Source organism: Rhyacophila brunnea, unplaced genomic scaffold (assembly GCF_057557595.1).
Source record: "Rhyacophila brunnea isolate RB1 unplaced genomic scaffold, BYU_Rbru_1.0 scaffold_7, whole genome shotgun sequence".
Classification (NCBI taxonomy): domain Eukaryota; kingdom Metazoa; phylum Arthropoda; class Insecta; order Trichoptera; family Rhyacophilidae; genus Rhyacophila; species Rhyacophila brunnea.
Genome location: NW_028233339.1, coordinates 20,127,159 through 20,143,406, shown reverse-complemented (window position 1 = coordinate 20,143,406; position 16,248 = coordinate 20,127,159). Strand labels below are relative to the sequence as shown.

Sequence of the window (16,248 nt, the reverse complement as noted above, 5' to 3'; positions counted from 1 at the left end):
AAACAACATATATTTAAATAAAAGTATATTATAGTGATTTTCATGGCCCCACATCCTGAAGTGGGTCCCCTACCTATCACTAAGGTTAAAGGCATTGTGACGCTCTATATTAGCATTCTTTAAATGGTTTTCGAGGTAAAATTAAGGGTATTCAGTATATCAACAAACATTAACCAAAAAAATGCAAATTCACAACCACATATTTTAAAATGGTGATACGCCTGAAGCAAATTAGCGCCACAGGCGATTTTTTTGTGATGTGCGTTTATGTCAGTTATCTGGTCGATCCCCCAGGCTTGAGCCCTGTCTTTGTGGGGTCCATGGTTTCCATCTCATGGGTAGTAATGTGATTTCTAGGGGCTACCCCTTAGTCTTAAATTCTGATGAGAAGTAACATTATCATATTTTCATTGCAACTTTGTTACAAAAGTAAAAAAAGTCACCTGTAGAGTGTTATTTTGTTTATCATTTATTATGATTTAAAATCATGTGTTTGTGCGATAGGTACTATGTATTTTATTTAAGATTATTCCGTCGCGATAGTCAATTACATTTAATCTGGGTAATTTTTTATGCTGATAAAACACTAAAAATTATTATGATCTATTATAATAATTTAATTCAATAAGAGTTCTCTAATGAAAAATTTTTTTGATCAAAATGGGAAAGTTTAAGCGTCTCTATGGGTGGGGAAAATCTATAAATCTTAGGTGACAAAACTGGTTTTATGATATCTATTATATCATAAAATCATTCTGGTATTTTTCCTGGTTTGTTTTGTGGTATTTCTATATTAGGTCCATCCCGAAACCTTCTGTTTCAACAGATTGATTTTCACCGAAAATACAAGGTGGCTAAATATTAAGACTTGGGAGGGATGGATTAAGGAAATTAGTGGAGGCCTTCATCAGGCAGTGAATCGATTTCTGTTGATGGTTATGTATTCATATTTTAACATACACCGAAATTTTATCCAATCTCAATGTTGACAGATAATTTAATCCATTAGCGGGCATAAGCTCATTCCGGTTACATATGAACCACCTGAATTATGGGTCATATTTAAACCAAATCTGTATGAAACGTCACCCGTATTTCTTAAAATGACTCTGCGGGAATGTCCGCAGAGAATAAACGAAACCATACGGAGTGAAGTTAACCGTAAAACAAATAATGACAGTTTGACGTGGCCGGTTACATTTGTATCCTGTGCGCATTCTGTCATTTGAGTATATTTAATGGAATATACACAAAGAAAAAGGTATTTCAAAACATATTTTGAATATTTATGTACTATAATTAATATAAAATCATAACAAAGAGACATTATTTTATGCATTTCTCTTACTGTAAAGTTTACTTGTATGAAAAATGTCGCGAGGCCAATGTTTGAAAAAACTTTTTATCTAATTTAAAGAATTGATTGCTGCCCTAAACGTTCAACGGTTACATATGTAACCATAGAAAAAAAAAAACAAAATGATGACTAAAAAACAAAATATAACTAAAATAATTATTGATTACACTTATTATTATACGTTACGAAAGAATATCATATCAGTTATTCTCACCCAAGTAACAGCTTCATACTACTTATTCCTATCCAAGTTAACTTGGATGAGTAGGACGCGGTCCAAGTAGCTTGGATAGGAATAATTAGTATAAAGATGTCTCATACGAGTGCACATGGATAGGAATAAATAGTATGAAGCTGTCACTTGGATGGCACTCGATCCAAGTGTACTTGGATGGTACTTGGACCGTGTCAACGCGGCTTAAAGGGTTAAAATCATTCGAGTATTTTTTCATTCTTATCTTTTAGTATTTTAATGAGTTTAAAAACTTTGTATTTAAGCCATAAAACCACATGCATGAAAGGAAATGTGATGATTTCTAGTTCATAGACAAAGTGAGAGGATAATTATTTTTTATAATCTCATTTTGTTAAAACTGCCTTTTTATGCTAATGTGCGGGGGTGGCAGGTCACTTGGGTGTTACAAATTTAAAAAAAATACCATATGATGGAACAATAAAATATTATTAAACTGTATAAGTTACGTATTAGAACACTATACAAAAGAGGCTAGAATTTTTGTCTCTCGTTTCTCGTTTCTGCATTTGAGTGGAATTCCAAGTGTTGTGTTATCCTTGACATAACAGTGGTTGGTATGTATATTGTTAGCCTTATGAATATTATCTAGTACTCTGCATAAAGATTCCTCTTCATCATGTCTTCATCTGATGCACAATTAACGCTACAAGACTTCCACTGCACAACAGCAAACCACTCCTGCAATAATGTAAATATATTGTCATTATATTTGTAATAGAAAATGAAACAGATTTTTTTAATTCAAAGTGCATTACATATATATATTATAATATAGACATACCATAAAGCCATTCGAGCTACAGGTGAGTGTCGCAGAAAGTCGTATCGGGCAATTTTCAATTCCTTACTTGATTTGAATTCAGTCAATATTTTTCTTGCACTGCAATAAATAAGAAAAAAAAATAGTTTTTATAAAGCACACAAGAAATTAGGGTATGTATGTACTTTTGCCACAAAGAGCCAATTTTTAAAAAATATATTTGTGCAGCATTCTGTATAAACGTGAATTATTATGAAGTATAAAATTCTCAACAAGTAAATGCAAAGTGAGGTTAAGTGTAAAAGTCGAAGCACGGCTGTAGAACAATTAATAATGTAAGGTGTTTTTTGACATCGGGGACTGGGACTTATAATAGTATAAGCAGGTTAATTTTTTTAGTACTGTGTACATGGTTTGGATTGAATTTCAGAAACTACCTAATTAATTAATTGACTTAACAAGCAGGAGCAGCTCGTGATACTTTGGCGCCATGAGCAAAAGACACTTCTCCCTTATGCAACACTGAATATCACTGTTTTGAATTAGAATTGTCACAGTTTTATACTTTATGGAAAAGTTTTATTTACCCAAGTCACTAAAAGTGAGCAAGCACCATTTAAATATTTTGTAGGATTTTGTTTATATCTCCTTTTATTTTGTGTGATACTACCCTCTAAAAGTCTTCAGTTATAAAAAAATGTGATGTGAATGATTTAGAATTAGACTAAATATAGTTGAGATTGAATTGATAAAATATTTTTTATTAATAGTTTGATATTCATGCCATCTTATTCTAAAAAAAATTAAAAAGTCATCTTATTACAATTGTTTTTATAAATAATTAGGCAAATGTCAGGGTGTCAGCACAGAATGTAGACATTATGTAAAACTAAGTAGTTAAGACATAGACGAAAATGAATGGTCATGATGATGCGTTTATGCTGGATATCTTTGAATGGAAGATATTGAGAAATGTCTTCACAGTCGTATGCGACGAAGAGGGTACGTATTGAGGAAAGTAAAACTATTGTACAGTTATCCGTTGCCATCTCAGATATGAGTGGGGCAATGTCTCACGAATGCAAGACACCCAAATGCCCAAAACGGTCTGCTTTTAAATAGACATGGAGGGAAAAGGAAGGTCGGGAGACTTAAATTTAGATGGTAGGACTGTGACAACGGCAGAAGAGGGAGCTTGTGGCAGACAGAGGGGAACGAAGATGTCTCCTGGTCGCAGGCGAAACCCATATTGGGTTGTAGTGCCGATAATAAATGAGTAATGAAATAAAAAGATAATAGAATTTACCAAACATGACTTGATACAGCTATCAGTGCACTTTTTGAGCCATATCTTCTGACATCAATCGATCCATATTGTGACAATTCCTTTGATATCTAAATGGAATTAAATTTTTATTATTATTATCATATAGATATTAATTTATTATCACTAATCTAAAAAAAATCTGGGTCGGTCTGCGCTAGCTCTATACACTCTTCTCAGTCCTTAGTATTTTGCTGCCACGGACATCATCACCAGTGGGTTTTAGGAGTGCTCTCTGGCTGGTTAGTGCTCCTTCTATTCAAGGAGCCCTAAACAGCTACCCAAGGTACCACTGCATAATATATTCAGCTCTTGTCCACTTGCTCGAGCGACATGCCAGTCCATTGAACATTTGCTATTTCATCAGTTTAGTAAAATATGTCATACATCATTCTTCTCTATTTATGCGTTTCTTTGTAGTTTTACCACGAAATGTTGGGTTACTCTATTTTTTTGGATTTCTCTTACTTAATGGTACATAATAAATTATTAACACAATAATATGAGGGCTCTGGAAACAAAAACGGCAGTCTCCATTTTCGCAATACATAATATTATGTTGGTGAGTCATTAAAAATATCTTACATCTTTTTTATAGGTATAATTTCTGAAAAAGGTATTTTTAATTGTTTGTATACTAATAATATAATTATAACAAATGTTATAATACTTTTTTCAGAAATTATACCTTTATAGGACATTTTTAATGACTTGCCAAGATATTGCGAAAATGGATACTGCTGTTTTTGTTTCCAGAGCCCTCACATGATTCTCTACTTACTCAAATAAAACAATATATATGTTATTTTTAAAATTTTTGAATATGTTATAAATTCATGATGTTACGTAGATGTGGATTATTTTTAATATTACCTTTGGCAGATCGATCTTATCACCGATTGCTTGAACATACAGGTGTTGCGGTCTATGGCATTTAGGATCCGGTTGATCGAGACACTACAAAGGAGAAGTAAAATATGACAGTAAATTTTCGTTATTAATCTTAAAAGGTTTTTTCTTATAAGAAATCATAGTCAGCCCATTCGCTTAAATCAATTGAGTAATTGCTCTGGATCGAACACTCTATTGAAAAACATGTAAATTTTCAAGACAGGATTCAAACCTGCAAACTATTATCTCTGCCATTACACCCTCGAATTTTTTTAGGTTTTCCAGGCTGCCATAATTGATATTTTTTCTTTCAGAATCACATCCAAAGGGTTTTTCTCTCGTGACAAGCTTTGGATATTTCTACCTCAATTTTCATAATTATAGTACTTCTGATAAAAACATAGTATATTATAAAGAATGCACGTTGGACACAAATGTTTTATTTTTGAAACATAAAAAAAATTATATCAAATTATTCATTATGCCTCACTTTAGCCCCTACAAAACGCGAACCTTGTAATATAATAATATTATGTTTAACTTATTTCCGTCAAAATCACCACATAGGAGGTATTTATTCTACAGGGACGATAATATCATGTTCATTGAAACATTTTTCAAATAAACAGAAAACATTAATAATAATAATTAAGTGTGGAAGAACTGCATTATTAAAATATTATATTAATACCGTGTAGGGTTGTGCCGCTCTGCTGATGTAAATTAAGTTGCAATATTGGCTCAAGGCATGCATGTGTTGAGTACTGGCAAGTTGTTGATCGGTACCGAAAAGTTGTGTGCAAGCCGTCCAGTGAGCCAGTCGGATAAAACAATATCCTGGAAGTGATTGAAGAGTACTTAAAAAAAGATATTATTTCAAACTGTGATAATGATGAAATAGTACATACCATTGGCGTGCAGCCTATAGATGCCGTAGGTATGGAGCATCTCCAGAAATAATCAATAAAGTACTATGTAATAATACTGTGTTTATTGTACAACTAGAAAAAAGTACCAGGTGGTAGTGCCACCTGACAAAATTATTGGATGTGGTTTAATTTTGCAACAGAAATTATTTTGATTAACCACCACCACCGGACACCATACTTCTTTATACCTTTCCTCTGTCATAGATTAATTATAATGTCATTTAATACCTTTTATATACTCAATATACTAGTACATACTGCACTGTAAGCATCTGTCAAACTATTATAAGAGTATCATATCATTTGTTTTCTTTCATGACCCTTTTAAAATAAACGATTCTTTCATTTGCGAGGCAGCTTATTTTTAAAATTCAGAATTTGCATTCACCTGTATGTTTTCGTTTTTATTTTAAGGTCTTCTCACTCTCTCCTACACATTAACATATGTTTTCTCTCATGTGTTACAAATAAATCAAGACAAATATATAAGGTTAATTATATATTATATAAAATCTTTTTAATATTGTATAGGTACCGCTCCATAATACCACACACTCTACTATTTATTATATTGGGTGTGTATCAGGATACAATTAGTTATAGCACTGTAAGCAGATAATGTAGTAGCAAATAGTAGGTATTTATATGATTTTCTTCAACAGTATCCCTACAAGCTAAAGTCAACGCATGCCACTGGTAGATTCATTTGTTAGAAAAAACTATATTGAAGTGATAAAGAACCGAACCTGTACAAAAGGAATCCCATCCGGCTTGGTGAAAGTGAGGCGTCATGTCAAATTTGTCATTCATTACTATACACGGAGAATGGAGGGCGAGATATCTTCCTTTTGCATCTTTGAAGAAAGTATACAATCTGAATAACAAAATTAATAACACAGGTTAGAATAACTATAAAAAGTGGACACATATACTTGACGGTGTGGAGGTTATATTAACAGAATTATTTATAAGGAATAATTATTGGTCCATCCATCCCAATGAATGCTTTAAATTGAAAAAAGAACAACATGTATATTAAGCTAGATGTGCGATTCGAATATGCAACATACAGATTGGTATGACACTCTGGCTACTACTCCTCCCAGTAGCGAAGGGTGGTGGTAGACTGTTTAAGATCAGCTATAAATAGTGCACATTAAACTTTGTTAGTCATACGTATTTGTTTTTATTGAACCACGACTACAATTTAGATGGTGTTGATTAGTTTTTAAAAATCAATTAAACCCTGCCTAAACCAAACCATAATAGTCTTGGTATATTTTGGGCAATACAACAAAATTGTGCACACTTTTTCATTCATACTTGTTTGTTTTCATTGGATTGAGAATACATATTACACATATTGTTGGCTTATTTTTTTAAATTCATTAAGCCCTGCCTAAACCAGAATATATGAGATAAAAAATATTATTGAATCTATAAAATATCCAAAGTTATGTATGATTTAATTGCATAATTTTAGATATTTCATAGATAGACGAGTATTTTTTAACTATTATCTATTATGGCTTGGTTTTCGCAGGGTTTAATTGAATTTTAAAAACTAACCGACACCATCTGTAAATGCCATTATGTTGTGACGTATGACGTACTTTCGACCATGTCCGATCCTAATAGGATCCTATGGGCCTCCACAGAGTGGACTCATGTATTAACGGATTTTATTTTTAAAAGAAATGGATGTCAGCCACTTGCTCAACCTATTAGGTCCATACTCTGACTCATACACAAATTGAAAAACAATATGTGTATTTGCCAGACCCAGGATTCGAACCTGGGATCCTCGACACTATAGACCGGCGCTTAAGCCACGCACAGTGTATTAATTAATCTATAGTATTTTTTTAAAAAAAAAAAAATCATATAATTACGTTTCAAGTTTACTTGAATCGCTGTAATCCTCTTTTTTGATAGAAAACTTCAGTTCATCTGAAATAAGTTTACTGTCAAATATTGATGGAAAAATTTTGTGCAATTTAGTCTTGAAGTCATCATATTTGTTTGGAAGAGGCTGAATAAATAGCTTGTAATATAGAATCAAGTCCATGAATCCATTGTGTAGTATTAGAGGTTTTTTTGCCTTTTCTAAAATTTTCACGATTCGCGAGAATCCCAGAACCGAATTTATAAAATTCAACTTGTTTCCTGAGGCAACTTTCGCGCTAATATCTTGTTTTTCGGAATGTTTTCTTACCTCCACCTGAAACAGCAAAACATAATTTTTTCTAAAAAAACAATTTATACAGATGCCAGACAGTGATATCTAAATCATATTAACACTGAATTTGGGATTGAACGAACAGAAAATTTAATGTAACAGCATCTTACAAATTAAATGTTCTAAAAGAATTAAGAAAATAAATATTCTATCAAACAGCAATAATCAAGTTTTATTAATTATATATGCAAATAGAAAAGATATTCAGTCAAATTACTAAAATAGGTATATTGACTTGTAATAGTTTTTACCCATTATACGAGGGTGGGTCAATAAGTCCTTAGAAAAGCCGACAGGTGGCGCGACTAGTACTGTAAGCGGTTTGTTTTCATGCAGCGGCACTACCGATTCAGTATGCTGCGAAGTTTCAATCAGATTGGTCGGGTTGTTGTGTGTTTCTCGTACATTTAAAAAAAAAAATTGCTTGTGGAAAATGGAAAAATTGAAAATGGAGAAAATTGAGTTTAGAGCTGTTATTAAACATTTTAATATAAAAGGGTTAACAGCAAAGGAAATAAAAAATGAGTTGGATTTAGTTCACGGCATATCTGCTCCTTCACTTGCAACTATTTATAACTGGTTAAATGAATTTAAACGTGGTCGTACATCAACAAAGGATGAACCACGCTCAGGACGTCCTGTAGAAGTGACTACACCAGAAATGATCAATAAAATCCACGATATGGTGTTAATTGACCGAAGATTAAAGTTGAGTGAGATAATTGAGGTTACAGGGATCTCAAAAGGTAGCGTCATTTCTAGTTTACATGACAAATTGGGCATGAAAAACATTTCTGCAAGATGGGTGCCGCGTTTGCTCACAGTCGACAATAAACGCAATAAGGTGGTGGCCTCTAAAGCCCTGTTGTCGCTCATGCAACGCAATCCGGATGAATTTTTTCGTCGCTTTGTGACTGTAGATGAAACATGGATACACCACTATACTCCCGAGACGAAAAAACAGTCAAAGCAGTGGATTGCGAAAGGCGAACCATGTCCAAAGAAGGCGAAAACCATAAAATCAGCTGGTAAGGCTATGGCTACTGTATTTTGGGATGCACGTGGAACTATTTTCGTTGACTATTTGTAAAAAGGAAAAACAATAACAGGGAATTATTATGCATCTTTATTGGACCAGCTAAAAAACAAAATTGAAGAAAAACGGCCTCATTTAAAAAGGAAAAAAATCCTCTTTCATCAGGACAATGCCCGTGTTCACACATGTTTACGATCAATGGCTAAAATTGAAGAATTGAAGTTCGAATTGGTCGACCACCCACCGTATTCGCCAGATTTAGCCCCCAGTGACTTTTTCCTTTTCCCAAACTTAAAAAAATGGCTAAGTGGACAACGTTTTTTTTCAAATGAAGAAGTCATCGATCGGACAAATGCTTATTTTGAGGACCTTCCGAAAACTTATTTTTCTGACGGTTTAAAAATAATTGAGAAACGTCTAACCAAGTGTATTGAGCTCCAAGGAAATTATGTTGAGAAATAAAAAAAAAATACAAAAATAAAAACTGTTTTAATGTTTTTTTCTAAGGAATTATTGACCCACCCTCGTATAACCTGAGGTCTGAATACTAGAAGTGACTATAAAATACATCTATTTCCCATTTGAATTGCCATTGCTTCAAGACATAATATACAAACAGCATTATTTACAGAAGCAGCTCATTCAATATTCCACTCACCTACTGCGTAAGGAAGGTAAAGTAGTTTATGAAAAGATATGGCAATGTACGAGTTTATTTGAAGGGAAACGGATTTTTACTTAATTTTAGATTAAAAATAACAAACCTTATTGCCATTGAGAGTAACATCTAATTTGGGATATTTAGCTTGAATCTCTGTCGTTAATAAATAACAAAATAAATGCCCTCCACTGAATGTAATATTGCCATTGTTTTTATTGGTTGGTTCCATCCACCTAAAATAATAATAAAAAATTGGCATTAAATTGTAAATGCTGACTCAATTAACCCATTAAAAGCCGGGAGGTATTAGTTAGGCGATACCCACGCGGGCCGCAAATTTTTATGAAAAAATAAAACCATATATCTAAACATGTCTTTTTTGGAAATATATTAAAAGTACATTATATTGTATTTCGGTTAAGTATTACAGCATGCTTCCAAGAGATGTCAGTGTGTGTAGAATATATTGAATTATATATAGCAATCGACCACATGCTCATTTTCTATGGCCAGCCTTGTAGAGGCGTTTATACGCTTGTAGAATACATCCGGTCTAAATAGAAAATTGCCAGTTTGATATACATTATGACCATCAAGAGGTAAACACGTTAAGATGTGGCGGTTATTATACGGCTATAAACTGTAGATAAAGACGGGAAATACCTATAATGAATATCAGGGCCGGTCTTAGCAAGCGTGAGGACTGATCTGAGCATGTGTGCGAGGCTTTACAGTACAAGGTGCGACTATTGTCCTTTTCATTTTAGGATGGGTTTTAGGATGCACATGACTATCGTCCTGTGAAAGTTATAAAAACTGAAACTTCTCTCATATGAAGACCCCTTATCATAACTATGACCCCAGATTACATTCCTATTTCTGCATAATGTAAATTTTTTATCTGATCCTACCCTGTTTTCACAGTGCCAAATTGTTTTGTTCTTTGATAGTCATTTTTTACTGTACGTTGATTTCTGGTGTACCTACAATCGAAAATGTCAGAAAAACACTTGCCCTCTTTTATTCGCCTAAAATATCATTTTGCATCTTCCATGGGGGTAATTTTTAATGTGTTCGAGTTTGGAGATCCCGATTTTTTTGGGACGTTGAAGATATTTTTGCCTAATCAATGGGGTTGATTTTTCTCATATGATTCTGCTGCATATGGGGGTCACTGTTTTGAAGGGTGCGAAACTTGATTAGAACCGATCGGTCCAATTGCCTTAAGTCCGAGCCCGGTGGTTATAGAGAAAGAAGTTTTAGGTATAAATAATGGTAGAGTATAAAAATGAAAGATGTTTACTTTGTTAATTTTAAGTGAGCATCTTGCAGTTCCTCGCCTTCTTCTAAGGTTTTGGATGAGCGAATTGTGTCATCAATTAAATTTTGTCTAAAGATGTCTTCTTCAGTTTTATTTAGATATGGTAAGCCATCATAAAACACCTGCAAGTAGATTAAAAAAAAATATGTAACGCCACACTGTTATATCAAATTTAATGCTACTTAAATTACTTTATTTGACATTCACTTGTTCAACATATAAAGTGCTAAACATAAATACTTATGGTAATCATATGCAAAAGGTCCAATTTTAATTCAATGATGGTTTTTCGCCCGACAATTGTAAAAATACATTATATATGATTTGTGTATTTTTAAAGTACAGTGCGAGTTTTACATTCTGGTCGATATGTTATGAAAGCTGTATGAAAACTAACACTGAGTTACCAAGTATGTTAAACATATGGGGAATTTGTAGTAAGTGAAGTTATAATAGATGCACATAACAAACAGTAAAGGGTTAATTCTCTATATGGCCGCACTGAAGAATTGACCACAATATGAATGATGTACACTCTTCACTACTAAAAGATTTTTTTTTGATCCAACAGATTTTTTAAATACAAAAAAAAAAAATAGACAATTTTTAGATCAATAATATTATTATGTCAATAATATGATAAATCTTTTTTGACCAAGTGTACCTACAATAAATTAGTAATGCTGGTTATAAATAAATATTTTTAAAAATGAAATTGTCATGTTCCCTTATAAGTGGAGCATATTATGAGCTGTTAAAGTGGGGATTATAATGATATTATAAACAGGGTTATTTTTATTTTTAGAGGAATGGCTGAGACATGTGCCCAACCACCGCCATCTTTAGATTAATAAAGCCTGAGAATAACTTTTTGCACAAGCAACGAGTGGTCCACTTTTCAGCTGTCAAAATCAGATCCCAGATTGCTTGACATATTGATTCACCCTTTCTCGTTTCAAATTGAATTATGAAAAATTCTCAAATCAAATATATTAACTATCAGTGTTATTTATAAATATATGTTATTCATCAGCTGTCAAAGTCAGACTAGTCCTTCACACAAGAACCGGTGATAATATCGATATCCAAAAAATATGTAGCATTGATCTATGCATTACATTTGTAGAAAGTGTATTATTTATCATTTAACTCATATATCCAAATCAAACCATTCCCAGTGTCAAGGCAGCTAGAAATATCGATTTGTAATAGCATTTTAATACTCATATTTTTATTAGCAGTGTACTTTCATATTATGAATAGTGTAGGATTATGTTTTCTGAAAATAGAATGGCTTGTATTGAATGAAACTGAAATCAAGTAAGTCATACGTTTGGAAAATTGATTTTCACATTCTCTTATTATACATATCACGCTTTTTGTGTAAATAAGCCCTGAAAAGGAAGGTAGAATACTCCATCAAGTGAACACGACAGCCACGTCAGTATGAGCACTCTATACACAATGACAGGTCATCCATAGACAACGGGAGGGCCGAAAAGTAGGACAAGTCGTGTAATGTATCGGCTTTCTTCTTCAGTGGGCAATGGCCCAACCTATTGAGCTTTGCACTGGATCACACACGCAATAAAAAAAATGAATTTTTGCCAGCTGCAGGATTGAATCCATGGCCTACAGCTTCAGAGGTGGTCGCTCTAGCAACAGGCTACCTACCATAGGTAGCTACCAGTGGCGAAGGGTGGAGGTAGGCTGTTAAGATCCGCCATAAATAGTGCACATTAAACTTTTTCAGACATACATATTTGTTTTCATTGAAATAAGACTACAATTTACAGATAGTATTGGTTAGTTTTCAAAATTCAATTAAACCCTGAGAAACCAAGCCATAATAGATAATAGTCAAAAAATACATGTCTATTTATAAAATATCTAAAATTATGCAATTAAATCATACATAACTTTGAATATTTTATAAATAGAATAATATTTTTTATTTATTATAGTTTGGTTTAGTCAGGGCTTAATGAATTAAAAAAAATAACCAACAATATGTGTAATATGTATTTTTAATCCAACGAAAACAAATAACTATGAATGAAAAAGTATCCACAATTTTGTCGTATTCCCCAAATTAGACCAAAACTATTATGGTTTCGTTTAGGCATGGTTTAACCGATTTTTAAAAACTAACTAACACCATCTGTAAATTGTAGTCTTAGTTCATTAAAAAAAAATACATATGACTAAAAAAGTTTAGTGTGCACTATTTATAGCGAATCTTAACAGCCTACCTCCACCCTTCGCCACTGGTAGCTACAATCTTTAATTATATTTTTAGAAAAAAATAGCCTATAATAATCGGTTAAGAGCGTACTTCAGTGAAACGGCAAAAATTTTCAACAGTAGGTGCGACGAAATATCTCACTAGTCGCCAATCGGAGACAGACAGTCGAGGTGTCCGCACGTCGATTTGTTTTGTCATGGCGTCGGACGACAATATACTTAACTCGTGTAAAGATGACTAAAAAACTTTACATATGTACTTAAAAAAGAAAACAAGTCAATGAATATACTATTATTATTAGTAAACAATAAACATAACAATAAATGGACGCATGTTGGATTTTTATGACAAATTATATTTCGTTCGGCACGCGTCATTTGCACAATCCGCGCATCGCCTAGCCACGATCTTTTTAGACGATGCCTCAACTGAAGTATTATAGCCTTAATCAAACATGTCAATGAAAATCTTCTTCTATAGAGCTGAAGCCTAAACATAATATGAAAGTGAAACAAAAAGGGGCCTCTAGTTTACTAATTACAATCTCTGAGAAGAGAAGAAGAAACTCATTCTTTATTTCACAGTGAACTAGCTTCATATTGAATATGCAACATCTTAAGCGTCAATTACATTGAGCTTTTTTACGAGCTGATTATTGGCAAATTTATAATCTGCCTGTAAATTCGCCCAGTGTAATCATCGAATAAGCTAATAAGCAGGTTGTAAACACTCCACCGAGAAAAGTTGAAAGCCGGTCAACTTTTCACACTACACGCCGGCGTGTGGGCTTACTGCGTCTCCGCAGTAGAGCGATGGTGGTGGAAAAATGAACTACTCATTTTGAAATTTACCTTTTTGACGTTTAATGGAAACATTGTTATGGAGCGTAGCGACCTCCCGGTAAAAAAACGAACTACGTTCCGTCAAAATCGCTCGCTGGCTTGTGGCTTATCAGCGAATGGAAAGTTTTGTGTGTAATCATCAAATCGCAGTAGCTGAACCGCCCGCTTTTAAATTCGCCAATAAACAGCTCGTAAAAAAGCTCAATGTAATTGACGCTTTAGTGATTAACAGATACCTTAAATTTTTTCTAGAACAATCCCTGGTAGTGATAGAAATTATAAAATAATATTGAAGGTATTGCAACAATAATCGGTACAAGTCGGTTATGGGGAAGCCAGCGGCAAACACATTTTGAAAATAGCCGATATACTGGATTATTTGTTAGGTTGGGTTAGTTTAGGTTAGGTTTTCATTCTTGAATTCATGAATTTTGCCAAAATCGGCTATGACAATCAGTGCGGTTCCCCCCTGGCTTCCCCATAACCGACTTGTACCCGATAATCTTATTTACGCTTGGTGTGCAATGGGAGTTTGGCAGAGGGTCAATAATGTGCTGCTAAGGTTGAAAAAAACTGCTGTAGCGAAACCGGTCTTTTACTATAGTTAACGAGTAGAGGATAGATAATGTAGATTCTTTGGTTTAAGTATACCTAGTACATTTTACTTGCATTTTTGTAACTTTCGTCAGCTATAATACATCATAGGTAACCTCTTTAAGAGTAATTTATTTAAACAGGTAGTACAATGTGTATTCTATATACTAAGGGTATTATTAACTGTGAGAGATTTCATGATAGACGTGATTGATGAGAGACAATCAAAACTAACCTTATTAAAGTCAAATTTATGATTACATAAAAACTTCAACGCAGACGACTGAAATGTGCAGATCTGCTTTACATCTCCAATAGTCTGCGGGCAGAGGTGAAACGTATACGTCGAAGCTTTGTAAGTGTTGCAGTCTCTGTTAAAGTGGAACGCAGACAACCCAATTTGAGTTGCTACAATTCCTATGGTACCATCCTTAATCAAATTGTATCTATTACTGGACGTGTCAAATAAGCTGGAACAATTATAAAAAAAGATATTGAGTCATCAAAAAAATCACTTCATTACAATGAAACATTTTTATAAAGAGTATCATGTCAAATAATGAATAATTTTGTTTCAAATGTTAAGCATAACCTACAAAATATACCTGTTTCGAACGGTTTCATTAGATGAAAGTCCGCTAAATTCCATGTCCATGGATATGAATACACTAGACATCAGATTCGCTTCTATGCTTTCAAGGTTTTCGAGAAAATTTTTGTTAGTAATCTCCATTTTTTGAATCTAAATTTTCAAGCAAAATAATAACATACACGACCATAAACTTGGAATATATTAGTGTTTAGTATTGCCGTCCACAAAAATATGTCACGTCAATCAGTGTTGCCATATTTTTTGATGCTGATTGTAGTACCAAAACGCAAAACGTAAAAAATATAGGTAGTAGGTATTTCTGAAAAAATATAAAATGAAAGGAGTTTTACCTACCATTAAAACTCTTATTATTCTTGTTGACTCTGAAGTCCCTTGAGATGTTGATCGTATTTTTTGCCTCGTGTTCTTCTGTGTTGGCCCTTTTTACCCATGTTTCTTCTCGATTATTAATCTCTCTGGTTGCTCATCTTGTTTAGCAGGCTGGCAGGATGACGCTTCCGTTGGTGGCGTCATTTTTGTCTCTGCCATTCATTTTGATATGTCTCAAGGAAACCAGGTAGGTGTTCTCTGGACTTCAGAGTCAACAAGAATAAGAAGAGTTTTAATGGTAGGTAAAACTCCTTTCATTATTCGCTATTGACTCTGTAGTCCCTTGAGATATCTGTTTGTTATCACCTGGTTAGCAAGATAGATCCTGCAAGATAGGATGGATGAAACCTAACATGGGAATTAGGTATAATATATTCCTTGCTTTTAGACTCAGTGCACCGGGCTGGACAGAGAGGTCAATATATTTCGTTCCCCCGCTGTAGAAGTTTGTGTGTCTATCGGTCTCTGGTAAAATGTTTTAAAAGTAGCCTCCTGGCGCCAATTACCTCTCTGCAGGATGGATGTATCTATAGTCTAAGGCAGGATGTCATCTATGGGGTAATCCTCTAACCAATTTAGGGAGGCGACTGCTGATCGAGTACTGCCTGGTGATTCCTGTACCGCTTTGTTAGCGAGTATTGACTTCACCCAATTTCCGATGAAACGCAGATAAGTTTTCGTAGCCAAAATACTGGATCGATGTTTTGGCAACTAGAAGCGTTTAGTTTCCATCCAGATTGGCGGTGCCTTGAAGTGTCCGTCGTGGAACCAAACACTGGCCATAGAATAATATGGTCGCCATTATCGACTA

The 16,248-nt window shown here is 33.7% G+C and overlaps 1 protein-coding gene across 1 annotated transcript; it reads right to left on the bottom strand.

Moving 5' to 3' along the window:
- Positions 1–2,020: 2,020 nt before the first annotated feature.
- Positions 2,021–15,250, bottom strand: LOC147064591 (pre-piRNA 3'-exonuclease trimmer-like). Its single transcript, XM_085957567.1, has 11 exons — positions 15,061–15,250; positions 14,691–14,925; positions 10,757–10,896; positions 9,557–9,686; positions 7,410–7,738; positions 6,264–6,391; positions 5,280–5,425; positions 4,571–4,654; positions 3,680–3,768; positions 2,395–2,493; positions 2,021–2,291 (listed from the first exon to the last, which is right to left on the bottom strand). The coding sequence occupies exons 1-11, from the start codon at positions 15,186–15,188 to the stop codon at positions 2,228–2,230; spliced, it is 1,572 nt and encodes a 523-aa protein (XP_085813693.1). The 5' UTR covers positions 15,189–15,250; the 3' UTR covers positions 2,021–2,227.
- Between the last annotated feature and the right edge of the window lie 998 nt (positions 15,251–16,248).